The 15,134-nt window shown below is 33.9% G+C and overlaps 1 protein-coding gene across 1 annotated transcript in view; it reads right to left on the reverse strand.

The window, feature by feature from the left end:
* Positions 1–483: 483 nt before the first annotated feature.
* Positions 484–15,134, reverse strand: part of PURG (purine rich element binding protein G) — a 36,944-nt gene continuing 22,293 nt past the window's right edge. Inside the window, exon 4 of the mRNA XM_039221120.1 lies at positions 484–1,376. Within this exon, the coding sequence (XP_039077051.1) occupies positions 1,274–1,376 (103 nt within the window). The 3' untranslated portion in view covers positions 484–1,273. The remainder of the gene's footprint in view (positions 1,377–15,134) is intronic.

Consider the following 15,134-nt stretch of genomic DNA (forward strand, 5'->3'; position numbering starts at 1 on the left):
GATACCAGTTTGTCCTGGAAAGTTCTGATTTTATTATTATTTTTTGTCTGTATTTTCATACATGTAAAGTGGAGCTTTTATTTTCACTATCAGCATAGAGGAATGGCCTTTTCAATGTCATTTGAGCAATAATAAAAGTTCTGAAGGCATGCTGGTTTCCATGCAAATGTTATCTCATGGTTTAAGTAGATAATAAAACTTTATTAATAAAATACTAAAATACACAAAGGCACTCTCATGGTGCATCTTTGGTTTTCTCAACTTAATTTCCAGGTCTGATAGGTATAGTTTTTGCAGATCCGACATAAACTTGATTATAGAAGTCAGGCCAACTGGATTTAAATTCCCAAGGTACCACAAACGTGGGGGCACAAATGAAATCAGGAAATAAACACATAGTCAAATCAACTTCTGGTTGATTGAAGGAAGGGCCCAGCAGAGCTAATCTGCTTTCTGAAAAATAATTAAGAATCCAAACTAATCACACATATAAACCAGTTTATTAGATTGTCAGTGATACTTTGAGACAAATTCAAGTTATTTTATTTTACTTTATATAAACAGTGGAAGGGAGGAAAGTTTTAAACTTCAAGCTTTGTTCAGCATGTGCGCAGTTAGCATCCACAAAAGCACCATTGGATATGGAAGAATTAGCACCACAGAATTTTAGGACCTAACTGTTAACATGCATCACTGGAAAACTTGGAACATAAAAACTGAAGTAGTACGTGGTATGGTCTATTATAAACAATACAAGGCCATTAATGATTTGTTTCCCTACAGTACAATACAATCACCAATCAATGAGAACCTTTTAAGTACAATACAGGACAAAAAACGCTTTGTACCCTGTTAACACTAAAACAGTTACAGATTTAAAAACATGTTTCTTGTGAGAGGCAGTGAGTCGAAACTATCCCTCCTCCTCTTTTTAAATTGAGTTAAATAGTTACATGATCTCTTGAGAAAGTATTTTCAAATCTATGTCCCTCTACCTCATTGCTGACAAATGGTTTTTTGAAAGCGGAAAGGCTTGATGAAGTAAAACAAAACAAAACAAAAGCCAAAACCCGGTAAGAGTCAATAAGTACTCCAGTGTGGTGGAAGATATTCCACATAAGATCAGTTTGAAAATGATGCCAATGATGTTGACACTTGTCTTCCCTTCGGTGGAGGAATGTCAAGTACAGAAGCCTTGCATTCACGGAGAACTTCGGTTCATTTCTTTCACACAATGCCTTTATTCTGGAGTGTAACATAAGAGACTTATTCCTTATTCCTCAACTCTTTTTGTAGTGTCATAGGGCTGTTCCTTATGCTGGATTTGACAACAGTGAAAAGGGCTGATATTCTCTCTGGATTTAGGGAAATTTGAGCTAAAGAAAAAATATTAATTTAAATTTAGCATATATGAAATTTTAAAGGGAGTTTCACTATTTTCACAGTACACACCCATAATCAATATCATTGAAAACCTTTCTGTTAGAAAGCATGTAACAAACCCTCAATTTTAAGTTATGTCTAGGCCAATTTTGGCATATTAGAAGATACTGTATAAGAAATGTGCAATAAGAATGGATAGATACAGGTATATTCAGATCTCAATGCATTGATGCCAAGGAAAATATATTTTTACTCACCAAGAGAAGAATATACCTTGAAGCATCTATGCAGACACATGAATCAATCATGTATCTGCCCAACTTCTAAGTCTGGAATAGTGATAACAGGGTCATTTAAGAAAAAGTATTCAATTACAGTATGGCAGCAATTTTATGTTGTATATATTTAACAGCAAAACATTTTTGAAAATAGAATCATTATTATACGGTAAGTTTACAATTCACCATTTCTATACTTGTAATACATGCGTTTATTTGTTTTCCCAGTTTAAAAAAAATCCCACTAAGACCAACATCTTTCAGAACAACAATCTAACATTAAACAAAACCTCCTAAGGAAAATATTTAGCATCACAGAGATTTGAGAAAAGTCTGTTACTCAGCATCACAAAATACTCAATAGATCTACATTTAAGATTGTTCATGCCATGACATTAACACACCTTTGGGATAATATATCTTATTAAAAAAAAAAGATACCAAGATACAAACCAAAGAATTGACATGGAACTTATTTTTAGTTTCTCCTCGATAAGAGTAGACTGCTAATGAACTTGACTTCTGTCTGTACCATATAATGAAAACTGCATCTATGAAGCAGCATTCACATTTAGCAAAACGTTTAAAACTAGTGATAGAAAAATGGCCACCACAGAGAAAGAATTAAAGATAAGTACAATTATAGACAAATGTTCTCTTCTTAAGTGAAACGCCCCCAAATGAAAAGGAAAACAAAGTTCGTTTGCTTTGAAATATTCTTCTGTTAAAAAAACCATTCTGGATAAAAGAAAGCTAGCCTATGTTTTATAAATGTCAAAAAGATGTAAGGTTGAACCTCAGAAAAAATTTAACTTTTGAAAAAAATTATCCTATGCCTTTTCTGCTGAATCACATCCCTTGTATAAATCAACAATTAATTTTCTGAAGAGGGTAAACTATACACAACAACACATCCATATTATTTATTTAAATTTGATAATTTACCAGGCAGGGCTGACTTGAGCATAGAAGAAACAAAACTGATTCTTAATGTTTTAGGGTTACATTAAAAAAAAAAAAACTCAAGTAAACAAAACTGAGTTACGACAGGCTGGCATAATAATTTTGACTGTCCTTATATTTGGCCAACATTTAAGCACAAGGTAGTGCCAATTAAAAATAATACTTAAAAAATAAAAGGTGTCTAAAAACTGTTTAATGAAAAAGCCTTCAAATTTTACACTTTAACCTCAAATGACTGTAGACTAACCTAGACAACAGTTTTGCTATTATCACACATACTTTTGTTACTCTAGAGTTTTATTTCTGAATTGTTCATTGGTTCTACCATGTAACACAATTTTCTATTAAGTTAAAATACTTTGAATTATTATATTATAAGAAGCTTTAGAAAAACACATAAGTAGGATAAATTTATAAAAGGATAAAGAATATTTTATGGGGTGATAGACAAATTCTATACAGACAAGTAGCTAGTTCAGGGTAATAAAGTGCCTTCATTTCTAGGTAATTAATTTTTCATTAAAATATTTTAAGGCTTTCTAAGAAACTTAACATTATCAGAAGTTTGATAATATACAGGGTTAGGCTATTAATTAGTATTCTTTCATAGGTCTTATTTCATTTAGTCTTTTAATCCATATTAGGTGCTTTTCAATAATCAGCAGCTTAAAATGATAAATTTGGATTGTAAAGTCTGAATTATTTTTGTGAGTAAAAAGAAAGATGTGTAATTTCTAAATGCTCTGATTTGTACATAAGACTCACATGTGGCTTGTAACAACCTAGTTTATGTCATAATATGCAACAGCCAATGCCCCTCGACAAGTTCAACAGAATATTTATCCAATGGCAAACAGGGCCATCATTTCATTCACTTATATATTCTGTTGTCTTTACATTTAAAAGGATTGTACAGCCTTAAATGGAAAAGGCCAGAGGAAATCTAAGATAAATTCTTCAAACACAGGCACAATGAGTATTTTTTTATTGCAGTAGCTTATGCATGATCTGTACTGATGGATGCCACCATCCAATGTTAAAGCATTTATATTTATTTTCGCTTTACTTCTACCACCCATGGGTGTATCACAGTAAAATACTGGAAACTCAACAGAAGTGTCTGCAATAGCCATAATCATACAGAATTCTGTTTTTTTCTTGTCATTTCTCTTTGGGATATATGAGGGTGTTTTTAGCAATGCTGTGTACTTAGTTATGTTGGCAGCCCCAGAATATAAGATAAATTATGACTCTATGGATATCAACTTACTCAATTGGTTATAATCAATAAAAACTAATTAAAATGATTGATATTGTTTTTCAGGAGTTTAGCTATTTTTATGAGATCACTAAAGTCAGGCACCAGATTAAATGGCCATGATAACTAAAATGCTTATCTAACTACCACTGGATTAATTTTAAATTAAAGGTTTTTGAGCTTAGGATGGAGGAGGAAAGTTAAACCTCATTGCAAATAATGGTTTAAATTAAATGTTTCCTATAATTAGAGAAACAGGAATTACCAGTAGGAAAAAGTGCCAGTCTTAAAATTGGGTTTGGTTTTCAGTCTAAAGCCTAGTAAGAGTAATTCCTGGCAATTAAAAAAATTAAAATGGCATAAATCTTTATAATTGCACATTCCTTTATCAAAGTGCCACAAGTTACCAAAAAATTCTCTTAAATGCATATGATGCTACTTTTCAAAATCAAAGTACATATAAACTTTTACTTTTTTCATAACAGTACAGTAGTTTTACAAACATCATAAATATAAGCAGGAAGATGAATTATAACTTTCTAAAAACAGTATAGAGTGTTTTTAAAAAATAGCTGTTAGAACCTTTGACATTATGAAGATTCAAATCCAGGTATGGCCAAAGCAGTCCCATAATATCCGAAAACATCATGAGAATTTATTTAGGCAAATTTTATTAGTACTCTGCCATGCCATGCACAGACACCATAGCTTTTTTTTTTTTTTTAAATATTGGCTTAGTTATTTTGTTTGAATCTGACTACATATTATACTTACTTATTCTCTTTAATCACTGAAGTGACAATATATGTATTATAACTGAGCTCTGAAAACAGTATTAAACACTGAGGTTTCTAGCCTTAATTGCTCATTCTTATTAAGCACAGCAAAAATGTCTGATGCATGTTATTAATTTTCATGCTTCTATCTCTTTATCTAAATGGAAATGTATAGCGATAATCTAATAAGGACAAAAGGACGTTAGAGACCAAAGCACCCAGTATAAGGAATGAATAAAATAAGCAACTGTAAAGCAATTCTCCATATCATTAAATTTGTTAAATCAGGGAAAGACAATAAAAAAGATCTTTTTACCAAGTAACAATTACATTAATATATATTTTTAAAAATAAGTGGCATGCATATAAGTTTAAATTTTAATATTTTTATTGTTTGAATGTGAGGAAGTTAAACTACAGAGGTATGTCATAATATACTGAGACCAAAAGAAAAAAAAAACTATATTGTTCAGAGGAAAAAGGGAGAATGTAAGATCATGGTTCTCAATGACAGGACATGTGCCTTCTGTTATGCCACAGGCTCAACATAGTGATGTAGTGCCTCATTTAATTAGGGTGAAAATGCTCACAAAAACATAAATATGCTAATAATAAGATTAGTGTATAGTCATGGAACATTAAATACCATTGAAAAAGAACACCTTCCTTTTCATATAGTTTGATAATCTCAATCTTGGGTATAAGAATGTGACCTTATAAAAGGATATGAAAGAAAAGCCCAATTCTATAAATCCTTCATCTTCTGAGGATATAGAATAGGATGTGAATTGGTACCCTACTCCTCTAAGAGAATTCACAAACTTCAAAAACATAAGTAAAATCAGAAAGAATCAGGTATGATAAATCACTGATAACAACTCCCCCAAACCCAAATACTGAGAGGTTGATCACAGAAAGGTAGATCTTTATTCTATATAATTTAATGAATCTTCTTTTAGCATCTGAATGTGAAAATATAATTGCTTATTGGTAGATAACAGTCTTGGATAGTGGCAGTATTTAAAAATTGTTAATGAAATAATTCAAATAACCATTGAAATGCGAAGATCCTTAGTAGAAGCTGAAGACATGTGGAAAACCCACGCTATATTTAATTCTTGTATTACCCAAAGTAAAATTGCATAATCTCTCTTGCCAATACACATAAATATTTTCTCGACTTTGCAAAATGTAGCTAGGAAATTGTATTTACCGAATTTAGCTTTTCCCTGGTAATAGTTCTATAGTGATGACATAAATACTGAACATACCTATAACAACCATTCCTACCATATAACTTAATCTTGTTTTCTATTATTCAGCTCTTTTATAGCACTTTTCATTTCCAAAAAGCTGCACAACTAATTATGATAGTTACTTCTCACTCTACAAGATGAGCCAGGTTAATAAATAGCTTGTGCAGTGGTGGAGCTATACAGGGTTTTCAGAGATCTTAGGTATCTTGTCTGTTCGGTAGGCAGTTAGTTGCATTGCTCTCTGCTATAGATCTTGAAGCTATGCTCCTTGAGGCCAAAGACTAGATCTTGTCGGCTGTATACCCATATCTATCAGAATGTTTAGCTCATACTGTATGCAAAATAAATATCTGTTGATTTAATGACTGAGAAATAGGGCTGAGAAAATAAAACAAAGGACCTCAACATACTGCGCCCCTCTCACCTTCAACCTCCAAGTGAAGAGCCATGCTTACCTCCCTCTTGCTTCTCCACTATAATAGTTTAATACTTGTCTTTAATCCTTACGTAGTACAATACTTGTCTTACATAACAGATATGTATTACTCACTTTAAAATCTCCCTAGAGAAGCATATATAGGGTGTGTATTCTCCAGAGTAGCAGTGACTCGACTATTACTACACCTATTCCTAAAACCTTGAAATATCCACCTTTCTTTCGGCTATTTAAAAAAATTTTTTTTAATGTTTATTTATGTTTGAGAGAGAAAGAGAGAGTGCAAGTAGGGGAGGGGCAGAGACAGAGAGAGACACAGAATTCGAAGCAGGTTCCAGGCTCTGAGCTGTCAGTACAGAGACCAACACAGGGCTCGGATCACAAACCACAGGATCAGGATGGGAGCCAATGTTGACGCTTAACTGACTGAGCCACCCGGGCACCCTTTTGGGCAACTATTTAAATTAAAAGTTATGCTTCCACACACAATAGACTGTTCTTAAGCTAACTGAGGCATAAAGAATTGAGAAAATCCTCACAGCTGTGATCGTTAGCATGAATATGGAGACTATGAGAAGAGACTAAAAAAACCAGACATACAGCAAAAGGGATTGAGGACTAGAGGTACTTTAAGTTTCTGGAAATGAATGCAAGGAAGCTGAGATCCTTGAGAAAACAGTGACTTTCATGAACTAGGTTAATGTCACGTTTAAACTAGTTGATATTGAAAGTTTTTTCCAGCCCTAAAATTCTATGTGGCGCTAACTGGTTCCTCTTCTGATAATTCGAGAATCTACACAGTATTCAGAGCATATTTTATTTTTAAGTAAAAAATGATAAACTTGAAAAATTTGATGTTTTGGAACTATTGAACAACTGTGAATATGAAGTTTTCTTTAAACCACCAGTACTCTTTTTGTTTCAACAATACGATGTAAAGCCTTTTAAATCCTGAATACATACAATTAAATTATGTCAATATAGTCTGGATATTACTTTGCTGACAATACTTTATATTGTTAGCAAATTAGTAGTGAGGAGTTCGCTCCTACTCCTACTACTTTATACGAACGTGTCCCCTAAAGAGTAAGTCTTAAGTTAAAAACAATTCATGATCTCATTTCCAACTTCAAAGAGACAAAGTGAAATTATTTCTTGTAAAAATTAGAGTTATTGTTTTAAATCACAACAGTGGAAAAAAACAAATGGCTATGACATTAAGTTTGAATTTCTAAATTACTGTATATATTTATAAAAACAGCACTATTAATTAGAACATTTTGACTGAGAAGCAACAAAAACAATACTAGTTCCAAAACGAGGAAGCAAAATCTAATTTCATTAGCCAGAACCTTAAATATGTGGGAGGAGGAAAGATGATTCACTATCAGTGTTAATTTTTGATAAAAACTAGGACTTCTGAAAAGCCTCCAAGCAGAGTGTACTCCCTGGGAAATCAGGTTTATAATTCTTTATTTCACAACCTAAAACCTCTTGACCCTTCTAACATTAAACTGATATCATTACTCATATTCGAATGGGAAGAAGGGCCACATTCTCATTTTTCCACATGGCAACAAACAGCATTGGCAGTTAATTAAAATTAATTACTACAACTAAAATGCTAATGAGCTGCTGAGAGAATTCATGTACACTGCTCAAAAGCAGTTAATCATCTTTACAGTTTAGAACATAGATCCTTGAGACTTGGTATGACAGTATTGTAAGTCCTCCATACAGGTTAATTATAGTAATGAGATACTCTTTTCTTTCTTTCTTTTTTTTTTTAAGAATCTGTCTTTTTAAAAAACATATATATTTATTTTGAAAGAGAGAGAAAAACAGAGTGTGGGAGAGGGGCAGAAAGAAAAGGAGAGAGAGAGAATCCCAAGCAGGTTCTGCACTGTCAGCGCAGAGCCTGACACAGGACTTGATCTCACATACCATGAGCTCATGACTTGAGCCAAAATCAAGAGGTGGACAATTAACTGACTGAGCCACCCAGGTGCCCCACTCTTGATAATTTAAATGTAACTGCTTTTTTAAGTGAAATAAGACTAATGAGAGTTAAGACTTAAGCCAAATTTTATACTAAAGTAAGTTGTGTTAAAGGGAAGTGTCACTTCAATATCTTTGGAATTATTAGGATGAAATATGAATGCGGTGACAGAATTTAGGTACCATATGGAGAAAAATAAGTATGAGAGGGGAGAAGGAATGTGTATTTAGTGGAAGGCAGAAAGATATGAGAAAAATCAGTGGATGAGAAGGATTCACAGAATGGGCATAATCTGAAATTTTATTCTCTCAGTAATCTGGCAAAACTTCTTATTTGTTTGAGTAACTTTTTCCATAGAACTGATGTAAGCACTATAGTCCTTTATGGTCATTTTCCCCCTTGCTGAACACTGAAAATAACATGTTAACATTCCATAAAGTTAAGAAGGTTCTTGTATGTGCTATTGGTGTGTGTGTGTGTGTGTGTGTGTGTGTGTGTGTGTGTGTGTGTTAGTGTTCTGGGACCTCTTTGTCATTCTTACTTAAGAATCTTAAATTTGGAGGTGTTAGGGATTGGGATGGACCAGCTGTGGGCCAGCTCAATCCTCACCATTATGTAGTTAGACTTCTTTTTGGACAGAATAAAATTCTGAAAAATTCTGAAAAAGACAACAGCAGATAGTGACAGTTTACCCTTTAGGATCTGTTGATACACAATTTACTATGACTTCCTAGAATCACAGTATAATCTTCACTTAAACTTATTCCTGCTCCCAAATTTTAAAGAATCTTTGCTTTAAATGACAAGTTTTTGGTAAATTCAGTTAGAACTTAAAAAAAAAAAGCCCCAAATGCAATCTGGATGTTGCTTTCATTGTATCTACTTTCCTTCCATTTCTATAAATTATGGAACACAGTGAGTTTGTCATAATAAAACTGAGCTCATAAGGTCTATGTTATACAATTTTAAGAAACATAAAAGCTACTAAGCATCACCATATGATAAACAATGAAAGCATTCCTTCCAGCATGTTTTGATAACGGACCTATCATCAGAAGCATCTCCTCACCTGAAATAATTTTTCACATTTACTTTCTGAAGTCAAAGGAGAAATACAAAGGGAAGGAAGCTATAACAGATTCACGGCCATTGCAATTGCTGAAGTGCAACTGTCCAGTGTCTTTGTTGTTAATAGAACAGCTTAGAATCTCCCAGAAGAGTACCTCTTGATGCACATAACAGTAATTAAGGTGGGTGAACCATTTGAATGTCAGGAGTACTGTCACTTAATATTAATATTCGAGGGTATTTTGTCCCCTTCATTCTTACTGTGGTTTTGCTGCCCTGATTTTAATCGCAGCCATGTGTCAATTAAGATATTTGATAAAGATCTAATTATTTCTTGCCTGTTTTTTAAAAAAATATTATCCGTAATAAAAAGAAGCTATTTACTAATACACTGGACAACATGGATGATCTCAAAAACATTAGGCTGAGTCAAAGAAGCCAAATAGAAAAAAATACACATTCATTTATATACAATTCCAGAATAGACAAAACTAGCCTGTGGTGATAGAAATCAGACGAGTGATTGATTTTGGAAGTTGGGTTTGGGGGATGGTAGGGCTGTTGACTGGAAAGGGATACACAGAAACTTTCTGGTGTGAGAAAAATGTTCTATGTCTTGACATCTGTCAAAATGGACTGAATGATATATTAAGACTTGAACATTTTACTGTATGTAAATTATAGCTTAACATAAAATGTGAAGGAGCATTGCCACTGAACACACTAATCTTGCTGATGCATCAGAGACTGGGTGGCATTTTTCTGTTTTTCATTTTCAAACTTCTGCCTTCTCGCTGTCCCATAAAGAGTAAGATATCCTAGAATGGGATTCACGACTAATACTCTACAGAGAACATGGATTTTATATCAGGGCACTGAACTAAACCAGGATTTTTATTGCTGGAGAAAAAAGAAGACAAATTCTTATATGGACCATATGGAATGTATTGGCTCTAAGAAAAGGATATAAAACATCTTACATTTAAAAAATAGTCTAGAACAGAAAAGGGTTTTTAAGTTAAATATATCACCGTGAAAATATTAATTTATAAAGGCGTAAACAATAAAAAAAAAACTTGGCTCGAATGATCCTTAGAAGTGATCACGGCAGTATGGCCTTCAGTCTTGCTTCCCCAAGGATGAGTGAACACTGGTCGCTCAGTAGTATACCACTGGTATACTGAGGAACTTAAAACATTTAGGTGGGAAGGAAACAAGATTTTACTTATGGTACTTTGGTGCATAATGAAGTATATATATTGAATATCACATTTTAAAACCATTTTGAGAGTGCTGATGCATAGGGGCACATGTACCCCAATGTTCAGAGCAGCACTCTCCACAATAGCCAAAACATGGAAAGGGCCTAAGTGTCCATCAACTGATGAATGGATCAGGAAGATGTGGTATATTTGTACAATGGAATACTACTACATGGCAATGAGAAAGAATGAAATCTGGCCATGTGTAGCAACATGAATGGAACTTGAGGCTGTTATGCTGAGTGAAATAAGTCAGGCAGAGAAGGACAGATACCATATGTTTGCACATATAGGTGGGTTAGGAGGAAGTTAATGGAGGATGAAGCAGGAGAAGAAGGGTAAAAACAGTTGGGGAGAGGGAAGGAGGCAAACCATGAGAGACCCTTGAATGCTGAGAACAAACTGAGGGCTGATGGGGGTGGGGGAGAGAGAAAGGGAGGTAATGGGCATGGGGGAGGGCACTTGTGATGAGCACTGGGTGTTATATGGAAACCAACTTGACAATAAACTAAGAGAAAAAAAAGAAAAAAACTCATTTTGAATGCCAATGTTTGGGGCTTAATTTATGATCACCTCACCACTTCAAAACAAAGGGGCCACGTGTTCATCAATTTTAAAGAGGTTACATTAGAGTCAAAATATCCAATGAATTTCCCTATTTTCTATAGAAATAACCTTATTACATTATCTGACAATTCAAAAATAAATAAGCAAAAAAATTCTATTAGTTCTGAAAAGAAAATAGTAATATCTTGAAAAAAAATTTATCTACATGTGATGTCAAGTATCCATGGGCAAAACTGAAACTAAAATCAGGGACACCTCAGTGGCTTAGTCGGTTAAGCACCCAGACTTTGGCTCAGGTCATGATCTTGCAGCCTGTGGGTTCCAGACCCACACTGGGCTTTGTGCCAACAGCTTAGAGCCCTTGCATCAGGTTCTGTGTCTCCCTCTCTCTCTGCCCCTCCCCCACTCATGCTGTTTCTCTCTCTCTCTCAAATAAATAAACATTAAAAAAAATTTAAAAACCCTAAAATCCAAAGCCAAATAACAATTTCTCCATTTCATATATTTTTATTCCATTTGAAACCCACCAATTGTTTATGATGTTTTAAATCCACGTCATACACAACATCTAAAATACATAATTTTGCTACTCATCATTATCTCCACCTGAGATTAGAAAAAAATGGAAAAAAAAGGAATTTCCCTAGCATAATGCCTGGCCTATGGGAGGAACTCAGTATTTGTTGAAAAAATGAATGAATGCTTTTGTTTCCCTTGATTACCATTTCTTACCTCACATACGGCTTCTTACTGAACATTAAAAATTCAGTATGATTGAAAAGGAAAAGCATAGACATTTACTTAGTAAAAGAAAGCAATGCTCTGAAACCCCTAAACCACATGTCATTATTGCTTCTACTGCTTTTGTTCACGTAAAAATCACATAAATATGAAGTGAGCACAATTGTGAAGTAGTAGCAAATTGATAGAAGATAACCTAGATTTTTGGCTATTGAATTTTCCTTAAAAACTGAATGACACTAAAGGACAGGGTTTGCTTCTCTAGAGTGAACAACAAAAATTCTTGTAATTAATAGAATGTATAGTTGTGAAATATTTCACATAAACATACCTGAGATAGAGATTTAGAGTTTCATAAGTACCAAAGATAAACAAAACATCAAAAAAATATAGCTCAAGATTATATTAAATGAGAAAATCTCAGTGACAAGATGATGGTCTGTAGAAGCCTCTTTATGACAGTAACTGAGGCCAGTAACTAAATTATAATTGTTCCTTTATTATCCCAAAACCAAAGGTTCAAGCATGTATTAACTATTGAAAAGCTATTTTTTAAGTCAAAAATGACTCACAGCCATAGCCTTGCAGTGTTTTCAACTTTAAAGTAAACACGTATGAAAACCCTTCCGGCTGACAGAAGAAAATAAATATTCTGAATAAAGCCCACATACTATCTCCTACTCTATAGCAAAGTAATAGAGAAGTAGACATTGAGTAGTGGAAGGCCCACTTACTAAAACCTAGTTCAGGTTCTGAAATGACTGGTTAGATGATTATGAAAAAGCCACATGCTAATTTTCATATTTTCCTATCTGTTATAAAATCAGGGCATTACATGTTTCCAAAGACTCTTTCTGGCAAAAAAAAAAAAATTAAAGATTTAGACAAGAAAATGCTAAATTGTCAAGTCACTAAGTAAACAGGTGAATATAATCCTTTCATTGGTGGGGTCATTGATTCCCAAATCATGCAGACTAACGACCATCTTTTAAAAAATATTTTATTTTTAAGCAATCTCTACACCCAACGTGGGGCTCAAACTCATAACCCTGAGATCAAGAGTTGTGTGCTCTCTGACTGAGCCAGCCAGATACCCCATGATTATCTCTTTAAAAAATGAAACAAAGCTGTACTGATTCTCATCAGCAATACAATTATGCTTTGATATTTCCCAGTCAGTGGGTTGTTTCTTAACAGTCTTTTGATAAGCAGAAAATTTTAATTTTGGTGAAGCGTTAATTCTTAATTTTTCTTTTACAAAAGTTAGTGCCTTTTGTTTCTTGTCCAAGAGATTTCTGCCTACATAGCTGTACACTTCTATATTTGACCAACAATAGCTTCAAGAGATTATAACTAGCCCAACTCCCTGACTACTGCTGTACCTGAGAGTTCTTGTGGTAAAAGGAGGCTCCCTTCTAATTTTTTAATGTTCATTCATTTTTGAGAGAGACAGAGACAGAGTGTGAGTGGGGGAGGGACAGAGAGAGACGGAGACATAGAATCTGAAGTGGGCTCCAGGTTCTGAGCTGTCAGTTCAGAGCCTGATGCAGGGCTCAAGCTCATGAACCCAAGATCTCATGAACCACGAGATCATGACCCGAGCCCAAGTTGGATGCTTAACCAAATGAGCCAGCCACCCAGGAACCCCAAATTTTATATAATTTTGTTATACTTGCTGGCAAACTGTCCATGTTATGAATTGGGAAGAATTAATAATGATGTTATTAGTATTTATTAAATGCTAATTATGTGATAGAAGCTTTGCTAATAGCTTCCATTCTTTTTAAAAGAGAATTCTGGTTGGCTATAACTTCTGTGAGGCAAGAAATCTTATCTGTTTTGTTATTGATACATCTTCTGGACCATGAAGATTTGCACCAGAACAGTTTATAATAAGTATAAACGGACTGCTGATTGAATGAATTTTCACAATAGCTCTATAAAGTTATATAATTTGCCCCAAATTACGCAATAGTGACAGAATCTGGACGTGAACCCAGGACTGGCTGACGCCAAAGTCTGGGCTATTTACAGTTCTGTACTGAGGCCACTAACGCTGCCTGATGACACTGGGGGAATACAGAACATAAAGATACAGCTGAAATTACTGCCATTACTTACGGGAGGGCAAAGGGAATGGCTTAAAGTTATTATTGTTTTATTCCTTTCCTAGCAAAAAGCAAAAAGGGGAACTTCTATCAAGCTTCTTCTTGATAATCTTAGGCATATTGATCTTTTTATGTGAAGAACTATGTGATAATTTGTGCAGATTGAGCCAATGTGAAACTCTTATAGGGACAGAAAAATACAATCTGCCTGTAAAATTTAGAACTCAGTCTGCTAACTCCTCAGTGACGCAGCAAGAACATGGTTAATTGGGAATGCCAGGAGCAAGGTTATTTATTTAATGGAGTTCCCTAGTCGACAGACCTTTAACTATAATACTTTTTAATCCTATTGAAATTGAATCCTATTGAATATTGAATGAATAAAATACAGTGAGCATAATTAAATTTTGTATGAATGAGAATACTGCAGTGTTCTAGAATCTATTGTTAACAACTATAATCACTGCAGGGACACCAAACAACAACAACAGAACAAAACTATAATCACCAGATAATGATGTAAATGAAGAATATGTAGGTTCTTGAGTTAATTTCATGTAAACAGAGAATATCTTTTTCAAATAGGTTTTTGAGAAAAACCTGCTTCCAATTTATTATGTGGTCATTTATCTCTTGCTCATAAGAGTTTATGAAAAAAATTCTCTAGTTGCTTTTTAATTATTATCTGAACTCACTGTAAAAAAGAAGTATTTTTATTTCTTAAATTCTGTAAATTACGCTTTTTGAAGGCTACAATGCAATCAATGCAGGTGCCATGACAAGGACAGCTAGGGATCTGTATTCTGGTCATTAGGATCAAGTTCTGGAAGGTTCACTAAGATGGGAGTTCAGGAAATAGATTAAAAAATAGAGATGGTCAAAAGACTCAATAAGTAGAGGAAAAAAGGCTGAATCTAGGCAAATGACTTGTGTATATTGATTACCAAAATAATGATTTGATATGCCTTCTGCCAGGGCCAAAACTCACAGAATACTCAGTGCAGACTTGAGCCTAAAGATGTGATGAAAACAGCAAAAT

This window comes from Hyaena hyaena, unplaced genomic scaffold (assembly GCF_003009895.1).
Source record: "Hyaena hyaena isolate Hyena2069 unplaced genomic scaffold, ASM300989v1 scaffold_17, whole genome shotgun sequence".
NCBI classification, from domain to species: domain Eukaryota; kingdom Metazoa; phylum Chordata; class Mammalia; order Carnivora; family Hyaenidae; genus Hyaena; species Hyaena hyaena.